The sequence below is a fragment of the Enhydra lutris genome, unplaced genomic scaffold (assembly GCF_002288905.1).
Source record: "Enhydra lutris kenyoni isolate GAN:26980312 unplaced genomic scaffold, ASM228890v2 scaffoldscaffold45, whole genome shotgun sequence".
Classification (NCBI taxonomy): Eukaryota; Metazoa; Chordata; class Mammalia; order Carnivora; family Mustelidae; genus Enhydra; species Enhydra lutris.
Window position 1 is genome coordinate 3,804,978 of NW_019154129.1, and position 11,498 is coordinate 3,816,475.

General features: G+C 46.5%; 1 protein-coding gene across 1 annotated transcript; it reads right to left on the bottom strand.

The window, feature by feature from the left end:
* Positions 1–1,840: 1,840 nt before the first annotated feature.
* Positions 1,841–8,722, bottom strand: LOC111156269 (proline-rich protein 36-like). Its single transcript, XM_022517038.1, has 2 exons — positions 7,165–8,722; positions 1,841–2,349 (listed from the first exon to the last, which is right to left on the bottom strand). Exon 1 carries the CDS (start codon positions 8,720–8,722, stop codon positions 7,202–7,204), a length of 1,521 nt encoding a protein of 506 aa, XP_022372746.1. The 3' UTR covers positions 1,841–2,349; positions 7,165–7,201.
* Positions 8,723–11,498: the final 2,776 nt, after the last annotated feature.

The following is an 11,498-nucleotide window of genomic DNA, read 5'->3' on the forward strand; positions in this document are numbered from 1 at the left end:
CTTTTTTTTTTTTTTTAATTTCTTTTTTATTTATTTATTTATTTATTTGACAGATCACAAGTAGGCAGAGAGGCAGGCAGAGAGAGACAGGAGGAGGAGGCAGGCTCCCTGCTGAGCAGAGAGCCCGATGCAGGACTCGATCCCACGACCCTGAGATCATGACCTGAGCCGAAGGCAGAGGCCTTAACCGCTGAGTCACCCAGGCGTCCCCACTAATCACAATTCTTAAGGACTGCCTCTATGTATCAAAGATCAAGTCCATGGGTGCCTGGGTGGTCAGTGGGTTAAAGCCTTTGCCTTTGGCTCAGGTCATGATGCCAGGGTCTTGGGATCGAGCCCCATATTGGGCTCTCTGCTCAGCGGGGACCCTGCTCCCCCCCTCCATTTCTGCCTGCTTCTCTGCCTACTTGAGATCTCTGTCAAGTAAATAAATAAAATCTTTAAAAAAAAAAAAGATCAAGTCCAATCCTAGTAAAAGTTTTCTGTAGGGTTTTGTAAGCGTGGGTACACTTGCCTGCACGCCCTCTCTACCATTCCCTTTATACTCATCTAGTCCTTTGTTCAGTAGTACATTAAAAGTGATTTTTCTCTAAGTTCCTAACTGTAGTTCCTAAGGTATTAAATAGCTGCTTACCTGGTACATTTTATATCCAGAAACTCAACTGTTGCGTATATTTATTCCTTAAAAAGAAATTTATAAATGTCAGGTGGTTTATACACTGCTGGTTTAATCCGGTTATTTTTTTTTAATTGTGGTAAAATATACACAAAATGTACCATCTTAACCATTTTTTTAAAGATTTAATAATTAATTCATTTGAGAGACAGACAATGCAAGAGAGAGCACGAGCAGGGGTTAGGGGCAGAGGGAGAGGGAGAAGCAGACTCCAAACTGAGCGGGGAGCCCAAGGCAGGGATCTCCTGACCCTAAGACCCCAGGATCATGACCTAAGCCTAAGGCAGACACTTAACTGACTGAGCCACCCACGGGCCCCATTATCTTAACTATTTTTAAGTGTGCAGTTTGCTAGTGTTAAGTACATTCACACTGCTGTGAAACCAATCTCCAGAACTCCTTTCATCTGAAAGGCTTTACCTATCATACAACTCCCTGTTCCTACCCCCAGCCCCAACCCCTGGCAGCCACCCCTCTACTTTCCATCTTGTGAATTCAATTCTGTCATATGACAAATGTCATATAAGTGGAACCATATAGTATTTGTCTTGCTGTGACTGGCTTACTTCACTTAGTGTAATGTCCTTCCAGTATTCTTTGTTCCAAGTATCTGCAACGCATGGTCTTCCTGTCTGAGTTAATTTGTTTAAAATTACAAATATAGGACTATGGAAGTATAGGACAGAAAAGGGGAAGAAATATAAAAACAGCTTAAATTTTTGGAAGTTTTGATCAAAAGTTCTGTACCATCTAAAAAAATGCTTCTGCCGCAGTGCCTGGGTGGCTCAGTGGGTTAAAGCCTCTGCCTTCAGCTCAGGTCATGATCTCAGGGTCCTGGGAGCGAGCCTCCCATCAGGCTCTCTGCTCGGCGGGGAGCCTCATTCCCCCTCTCTCTCTCTGCCTACTTGTGATCTTTGTCAAATAAATAAATAAAATCTTTAAAAAGAATGCTTTTGCCTATTACTAGAAATTTAAAAAGAAAACTATCCATCTAAAAAAAAAAGAAAAAAATTAAAAAATTAAAGAGAAAACTACCCATCTATTAGAGCATTCTTGCATATATAATCTACTGACACAAAGAAAGAATGTAAGAGGAGGATACTCTCAAATGCATTTTATTTATCATTAAAAGATACAATCCAATCAGATTTTAAAATACTTGGGAAAATGGGAAATTTTTGTTCCTTAAATCAAAATAAGCATATAAATATAAATTGTGGCATGTTACAATGCACTGTGTTAAGTTTTCTCTTCATTAGCGAGGTCACGAAGTACCCTTAAATACACAGACTTACACTTTCCAGTGTCCATTTCTGTGGGAAGTGTACTTACTTTCACCTTTACCCAGAGTATGCTAGGCGTTCTTTTCCACTTGGAATGCTGGAATGCTTTCACAAGGAGTCTATTTTAAAAACCAACTTATTTTAAAACAAAGTTCATTTGGAATAGCATAGTTTATTATGGCTTAAAATTCTGGCAATAAAGAAATTTATGACGTGAATCTGGAAAACTCTCCCCAACACCGACACAAACATACTTGGCAGAAGCAGCGTTGGAGGCCTGCTGGTCTGAGACAGGTCAGAACCCCACACAGAGGTTTCCAAAACGAGGTTAAGGTATGTATTTGTGCTTTCATAAAGTTGGAACCTAAATCTGTGGAAACTTCGGTGATTCTGGAAAGAAAAAAAGCAATTTTTATGTGAGATCATATTTATAAACAGAGTGGAACAATTCTTGATTTTCATTCTCTCTCTGGGAGTAAAGTTTTCAATAGAGAAGTCACCCATAGACTGGTCTGGAGTGTTACAAATGACAGGCTTACAAAAAAAAAAAGGCTCATTAATAACTTTAATGTGGAAGGAAAACTTATAATCTACACCTTTTAACAAATCTTTTATCTACTGCACATTAATTCCAGCTCCCCTATCTGTGTGGCACTGAGAAAATGCCTTAACCTTTCAATCAATATCAAGTCTACCTTCCTTGAAGTGGACACAATAATGGTGCCTACCTGATTGTTATGGGAAATAAGACGAGGCCTGTAAATTACTTGGCACAGTGTGTAGTCTATTATAAACACCCCCAATAAATGGTATGTTATTAATAAATGCCGCCACATCTGTGTTGATTCAAAATGAGAATATAAAGATATAAAGATATATAAAACAAAGGTGAATAAAATCTTCATGGTCTAGAAGATACCACGACGGTTTAAGAGCCAATGACTCCTTTGAGGATAAGAAGATCTTTCCTTAAGCACCTCATGAACTGGAGAGCAGTTTTTTTAAATTATTCTAGATCAGGGTTCCTCAACCTCACAGTAACAGTGTTGTGGGTGGGATCATTCTGTGTTGGGCCGGGCTGGCCCGTGCACCGTGTGTTGTGTGCGGCCCCTCTGGCCTTTATCCACCAAATACCAGGAGAACCCCTCCTCGCTCTGCCGTTTTGTGTTGCGGTGGCCTAGCCCTGTGAGCTTCCAAGCCCAATCTGGGCATTAGCTTCCATCCCTGCTCACCTCAGAGCTCCCAATGGCTGCCTGTCTGGCCACGGGTCTGCTCAGGGCCTGAGCACCACCGCCTACACATTCTAGACTCCAGTATTGGCAAATGCCAGGCACCACGCCGGGGAATCTGAAGCTGGGAGTCAGAGACTCTGGAAATCACCCATCTTCAGGCCAGCGGACCAAGATGACAGGGCCAGGTTCTCTGAGAGCAGAGAATTCCATTCTCAGGCCTGGGTGTCACTGAGGCAGAGCGAAGCACCAAGTTGGCTGCAGGCCTGACAGGCCAGGCCATGCCCCTCACCCTCTGTCCCAGGTCAGTTGCTCTTAGGTGAAGGCCTCCAGATGCTGTGACTGGGGTCAAAGTAACTAACTCTTCCGTCTACCCAGGCAAACTGGGGTAGCTTTCTCTCTTCTTATATAAACAGTCACATAATATCCTTGATTTTGCTTCTTGGCCCACCGAGCCTGAAATATTTACTGTCTGGGCCTTTATAGAAAAAATGTGTTGGGGCGCCTGGGTGGCTCAGTGGGTTAAGCCTCTGCCTTCGGCTCAGGTCATGATCTCCGGGTCCTGGGATCGAGCCCCACATCGGGCTCTCTGCTCAGCAGGGAGCCTGCTTCCCCCTTTCTCTCTCTGCCTGCCTCTCTGCCTCCTTGTGATCTCTGTCAAATAAATAAATAAAATCTTTTAAAAAATGTGTCAACACTTATTTTAGGTAATATGTATCTTACGGTCAATATAGAGCAATGCAGTCATAATATTTGGTGTTCCTTCTACCTGATGTCATCATAGTAGCAAAAAAAAAAAAAGTTATGTACAGGTAAATAAACACCAGAAAGTGTTTTCCAAGATGAACGCCCATGGAGCCCACACTTGGGTTAGAAACTGCTGCTAGCATCTAAGAGGTCCATTTTCCGCTCAGAACTAACTGGGAGAGACCTTGGCAATTATTATCTCATTATTGGCCTATTGCCATTTCCTTACAACAGAGACCACAGGTTTGATTTTAATACACCTTATCCTTCTTCACAAGCCTTCAAAGCTTCTCCCCTTACCTCATCCTCCGAGTCCCAAGAACCCATGACTACACCATCAGATTACCCTTTCCCAAGTATGTCCCCAGCAAGTCATGGACTTTTATGGCTCTGTGCCTTCTCGTTGATGCTTTTTCCCTTCGCATGGCATGTTCTTCCCATCTCCCTCACCCAATGAACGCTTACTTTGGGATCAAACTCAAAAAATCCCTCATGCAGCCCACACCTGTATTCTGAAAGGCTTAGACTAGACTTCAGTTACTGTATACTGCATTAGTCATTTCTTCCCCCCCCCCTAATTTTTATTATTTATTTATTTATTTTTAAATGGGGGTGGGGGTGGGGTGGTGGTTGGGGGAGAGGGAGAGAGAGAATCCTAAGCAGTCTCCACACCCAGTTCAGAGTCCAATACTGATGTGGGGCTCAATCTCACCACTCTGAGATCATGACCTGAGCCGAAATCAAGAGTCTGACCTTCAACCAGATGAGCCACCCAGGCCCCCCTGCGCTAATTATTTCTGTATCTGTTTCTTCCTTGATAAATAGTGAGCATGTGGACAGCAGAGGACTCTTACTTAACTCTGAATCCCTAGGGCATAATGTGATTGACTAGCACTTAACGGAAATTCAGTAAATGTCTGGTCAGTAAAATAATTCTTCCACTAAGAATTACTAGGTAAACCCCTTTCCTTTCTTGTCTAAAACGTTCTCCTCTTTACAGTTGTTCCTTTGAGTTAGAGGACTAAGTCTAGAACAAAGCCTTCTGATGCCAAGGTCTGCATCCTTTCATCTCTATACGTGTTTACCAATATTTCTAGCAGCTAGTAAGTGCTTAAGCCCCCTTCAAGAATTACATTGAGGGGCGCCTGGGTGGCTCAGTGGGTTAGGCCGCTGCCTTCGGCTCGGGTCATGATCCCAGGTCCTGGGTTCAAGCCCCGCATCGGGCTCTCTGCTCAGCGGGGAGCCTGCTTCCTCCTCTCTCTCTGCCTGCCTCTCTGCCTGCTTGTGATTTCTCTCTGTCAAATAAATAAATAAAATCTTTAAAAAAAAAAAAAAAAAGAATTACATTGAGACTTAATTCAACCATATAAATTTCATGAAAGGATATGATTAACGGGAAAAAATTGATGATCTCTTTCAGTCATACTAAATCTTTTCCTTCCGGAATGACTGTGGTTTGTTAGTGTTTTGCTTTTTTATTTTTGTTTTTTAATAAAAATAAACGTGAGTCACTGAATATATTTCATTTTAAAATCTTGGGGCGCCTGGGTGGCTCAGTGGGTTAAAACCTCTGCCTTCTGCTCTGGTCATGATCCCAGAGTCCTGGGATCCAGCCCCGCATCGGGCTCTCTGCTCAGCAGGGAGCCTGCTTCCCCATCTCTCTCTGCCTGCCTCTCTGCCTACTTGTGATCTCTGTCAAATAAATAAATAAAATCTTAAAAAAAAATCTGAGTGTCCAAACTGTACAAAACCAAAAAAGCCAGAGTGCTCTGTCCCTATAGATTATCTATAGAATATATATGTGTGTGTACACCTATATACACTCTCTTGAAAGAGAAATCGAGAAAATTTTAAGGAAATTAAGAGTTTGACATCACTGAATATTCAATTGTTCCCTACCCTGGAAATGAAACTATAACCAATAGGAAATAACCTTGTGGATTACGTGTTGGTAGCATTTAAACAAGGAGCATTAACATAACCTCCAACTAGTGCTCTGCTCTCTACTCCCCCTCCCGAGTAGGTAATTTATGGAACAGGATTAAAGAGAAAGACCAGGAAACAGATACTCAGTGCGAATACCATCATAGCAGCACTTACCCGACTGAGAAGCAGCCTCACCAATTTTGACCTTCACATGACCTTCTCTACCTTTCTAACTGACAAGGGGTTGGGGAGTTCAGCGGAACTGGTCCTCAGTAGCCTCAACCGTAGAGTTCATTAAACAGGTTAGCACCAAGGGTCTTTCGATTTAGTAGAAAGCGCATGGGATTTACAAACAGCCAAATGGTTTCCAAACTTAAGGATCATTCAAGTTTCACTACACACTTACTTTTTCCCTTTAAATTATTTCAGTGGTTTTTTTTTTACATAAATGTATTTTGAAAAGCAACGATCACTATTGCAAATAGAAAAACCAGTATGACTTGGCATAAATAGAAGTTATCCATTGAAGTAACTTGAACATACGTAGTATTACATCCTAGCTGGTGCAGCTGTTGCCTACCAAAATGTTGGAGAGCTGTTGGAGATCACTAAGTCCACGCTAAGGATGCTCTCCTTGATAGAATCACGAAGTCTGCTCAAGAACCCAGAGGGCGGGGTTCCTGGGTGGCTCAGTGGGTTAAAGCCTCTGCCTTCAGCTCAGGTCATGATCCCAGGTCTTGGGATTGAGTCCCGAATCGGGCTCTCTGCTCAGCAGAGAGCCTGCTTCCTCCTCTCTCTCTCTCTCTTCCTGCTTCTCTGCCTACTTGTGATCTCTGTCTGTCAAATAAATAAATAAAATCTTCAAAAAAAAAAAAAAAAAAGAACCGAGAGGGCAGTAACTTACCCACTGAATGCTATTTCATGCTGTGTCCCTGTACCACCGAAAATCATTCTGTTTCAGAAGCAGTGCTGAGTCCCTTTCCCCACCGCACCCACAGGTCCTGATGGAATGTCTTAATGACCCTGCCCTTACAAAGCCTAAATAAAAAGAAAGCAGTCTCACTCTGATAGAGTAGGTAAGACCTTAACCTCACTAGGTTTCAAAAACCTACCAAAGTGGATATAAAACAAAACAAAACAAAACAAAAAAACCTACCAAAGTGGAAAAGATCTAATCCCCGAAGGAACAGGCCATTTGCCTCCACTTGGTTTTTCCAGCAGAAGGGATTGAGGAAACCATCAGAACCCAGAAGCGTAAACAATCAAGGAATACTGCAGGTGAAGATTCTGCCCACGGACTTACTTGGCAGAGCGGCCTATGGCTGGGGTCTGGTTCTGTACTAGGGAGGGCTACTTTTCATCTCTGAGGCAGGGGCGGTTGTGCTCTCAGGGGACACTGATTGCTGGGCCTGAGAAGCTGGAGCTTGGGACTCAGGGGGTGGGGACGCGGTGGCAGGGAATTCCTGACTTAGCTCCTGGCCCGCTGGTGGCAGAGTCTCAAAAGCCTGTGCAACTGGCGTCTTCTGAAACTCTTGGACAGGCGCAGACTGGCTGGGAGAAATCTCTTGGACCGAAGAGATGCTCTGGAGGGTCTGTTGGTTGTGATAGAAGGCCTGAAAGTCCTGGACAGCAAGGGAGATCTGAAGGTTCACAGGTTGGGCCTGAAAAGACTGGGACGTTGGGACTTGGATCAGAGACCCAGTGGGGGCCAGGCCCTCCGAATGGGGAGCCTGAACACCTGAAGTCGGAGTTTGAGAGGCCAGAGGAATATTCTCCAGCTGGGTCTGGGAGGCCAGTGGGACTTGGAGGTGGCTCTGTGCAGCTGCAGACACCGGGAGGTGGCTTTGAGAGGCCAAAAGGATCTGGAGGTTGCTCTGTGCAGGCACTGGCACCTGAGAGGCCAGAGAAACCGAGGAGTGGTCCCAAGAGGCCACAGGCACAAAGGGCTGGTTCTGAGAGGCAAGGACCACTGTAGGTTGAGTCATCGAGGACAAGGGGACAGCAGGCTGACTCTCAGAGGCAACAGTGAGCAGAGGAGGGCTGGTAGAAGCCAAGGAGGCAGCGGACTGGCCTGCAGAGGCAAGAGTGGCCACAGGCTGGCTCCTGGAAACACAGAGAGCTAGAGGCTGGCGGGTGGAGGCCGAGGGAAGGACAGGCAGGCTCCTGGAGGAGAGGACGGCTAGGGGCTGAGGCTGGTCGGGAGGAGACGGAGGGAACTCAGGCGTCACCATATGAGTGAAAAACGATCCTTTCACAGGCCCTGGCAGCCCGGCCTCGGCTCCCAGAGACCCAGCACCAGGCCCTGGGGAGCGAACTCCCTCTGAACTCACGACAGCTTCAGGTTTGGGGCCCAGGTCCTCGCTGCCCAGGTTTTGCGCGTCGCCGCTCTCCTGGGCACCTGCCGTTGCGTCTTTGCCCTGGTCTTCCTGCTGCAGCTGGTTTTCGGACCGAACCGTGCCGGTCATACTCAGAGAAGCAGATCTAAGCAGGAACGTCCTGGGAGCGCAGCGCCGCCGGATCCGCGTCAAGCTGCGGGACACGTTGCAGAGGGTGTGAGAGAGGCGCTGGCTCAGCGCGTTCACCGCGGTGGAGGACGGCTCGTGGAAGGGCTCCTTCAGGGACTCCTCGGCAGTCAGCTCGATGTTGCCGGTGTACCAGAAGACCCACCAGAGCAGGCTGAAGAAGATGATGATGGAACCCAGGTAGAGCAGCAGGTCGTAGAAGCGCAGGCGCGCGAAGACCCCGGTGAACAGCAGGGTCGCGCCCACCGTGTCGAAGACCACGCCCAACCAGAAGAAATGCCTGCAGCGCCCGAGGCCCGTGGGCTTCCTGGTCTCCACGCTGTTTCTTGAAAGCTCCATGACCCGCCACCGCCACTGCCGCTGCCGCCGCCGCCAGGTCCTCAGAGACCTGGCAGGCGGTGCAGTCGCCCTCCTGCTGAGGCCCCCGGGTCGCCATGGCAACGCCCGGGGGATGTGCCGCGCAGGGGGCGGGGCGAGAGGGCGGGAAAACGAGGCTCCGCCCCAGAGAGGGGCGCATGCGCATTACGCCCCGTCGCCCGCGCGCGAATCCTCACCACATGCGCAGTGTTTCTGACCACTGGGTCACTCCCGTATTCCCCCAGCGCGGAGTCTGGCATGTGGGGACGTGAGTGTGGGAATTTACGTTTGGGGACTGTGGGCTGTGTCCCCGCTTTGGGGGAATGAAGTAGCTGCATTCTTTTCCCCATGCCCCTCGCGTTCTAGAGCAAGGGGGGGTTCCCGAAGGAGAGCGAAGGGCAAGGGCCCTCTTTTTTTTTTTTTTTAAGATTTTATTTATTTATTTGACAGGGAGAGATCACAAGTAGGCAAAGAGGCAGGCAGAGGGGGGGGGGAAGCAGGCTCCCTGCTGAGCAGAGAGCTCCATGCGGGACTAGATCCTAGGACCCTGAGATCATGACCTGAGCCATAGGCAGCGGCTTAACCTACTGAGCCACCCAGGAGCCCCAAGGGTCCTCTTTTTGGTAACTCCTTCCCCAGCTGGGAGTGCAGCGTGCATCCCAGGTGCTGCCCCCTTCGGAGGAGGTCATGCGTTTTCTTTGTTTTGGTGAATTGGCCAGATTAGAATCTCCTGTTAAATCTTAGTTCCCATCTTATCCGTTTGCTGGTAGTGACATTCTTGTGCTAGTTAATACAAGACCTAGAAGTCAATTCTTTTTTTTTTCCCCCAAAGATTTTATTTATTTATTTGAGAGACAGATCACAAGTAGGCAGAGAGGCAGGCAGAGAGAGAGGAGGAAGCAGGCTCCCCGCTGAGCAGAGAGCCCGATCCCAGGATTCTGGGATCATGACCTGAGCCGAAGGCAGAGGCTTAACCCACTGAGCCACCCAGGCGCCCCTAGAAGTCAATTCTTGAGGCTTTTTCCACTCTACATGTCCTTCCCCTTCATTGTTACCACTTTTGATCACCTGCTTGCCCAGACCCTTGGGAGTACTTAAATAGCAGCTTTTCCCACTAATCCCAACAGAGTAAGGTAGGAAGACTGTGTCAAAAATAGGAGGATCCACTGGAGCCCGAAAACTACAATAGATTAAAAATGAGCTCATTTGAAGCTTGAAAATTGGGCGTGAGAATATTAAAACTAGTATAAGACCTAGTGTCATTCAGGTTCTGTTAATAAAAAGTCATAGCCAAGCACTGACCTTCGGTCCCTCAGTTGTTAAAGGTCGATTTTTTTTTTAATTTAAGATTTTATGTATTTACTTGACAGAGGGAGATCACAAGTAGGCAGAGAGGCGGGCTGAGGGGGAGATAGGCTCCCTGCTGAGCAGAGAGCCCCATGTGAGGCTCAATCCTAGGACCCGATCTGACCCAAGCTGAAGGCAGAGTCTTAACCCACTGAGCCACCAGATGCCCTCGATTCTTTTTTTAAATAACCTTTTAATTTTAGGGGGGTCTGGGTGGCTCAGTTGCTTGGACCGCTGACTCTTAATTTCAGCTTGGGTTGTGATCTCAGGGTTATGAGATCAAGCCCCAAATGGGGCTCCCTGCTCAGGGGGGAGTTGGCTTGAGGATACTTTCTCCCTATGCCCCTCCCCCTTCTCATACTGTATCTCTCACTCTCTAAAATAAATATTTAAAAAAATAATCTTTTAATTTTAGAATCGATTAGATGCGCAGAAAAATTGTGAAGACGATATAGACAGTTCCTCTCGACTTCCATACACCCAGTATTTGTGATGTGGGGAGCAAAGGCAAAAGAAAAAAAATTAAATTTCCCTAGAACGTACAGCCCACTGACAAGTCCTTGAAACAGGCAGAGTGACCTTCCTCTAGGAAATCAACTGCCTAAGTGTTACTACTTTGCTAAGGACAAAAGGCAATCTTAGCTTAACATTATCCCAATCCCTCTGGACCCTATGGGTCTACTTTAACATATACAAATTCCTTTGGAAACTTCCTTTATCTCTACCACCCCCCCAAGATCTATGTTAGCAATCATCCTCCAAGCACATGGCCAAGTGATAGACATCTGAAGGGTCTGGTGACTGAGGGTTTACTAAACAGTAGTAAATGACATTTTCCCAACAATAGCTGCCCCTTCAAGGTCCTGGAAACCTTGCTTCCAAAATTCCTTAGAGACTTACATACCCCTGAACCCCTCCCAACTTGAAAGTATATACTCAGCCACCCTTCACAATCCAAGTGCAACTTTCTGTCTACTGGTCCTATCCCCGTGCTTTAATAAAACCACCTATTTGCACCAGAGATGTCTCAAGAATTCTTTCTCGACTATTCACTCGGAACCCCAACATTTTCTTATCATCTGTACTTTGATTTTTAAAATGTATTACAAGGGAGCCTGGGTGGCTGTCCTTGGGTGGCTGCCTTTGGCTCAGGTCATGATCACAGGTTCCTGGATCGAGCCCCGCATCAGGATCCCTACTCAGCAAGGAGTCTGCTTCTCCCTCTCCCTCTGCTGCTCCCCCTAGCTCATGCTCTCTCCCTCCCATCCTCCCCCCATCTCTCCCTGTTAATTTATAAAATTAAAAAAATCTTTAAAAAATACATTACAAAGCAGCACCTTCTCTTTATAACTGTTTTTTTTTTCTTTGTAGGTGTTTCTAATGGTTTAAGAAACAATGTTTCATGAACTTC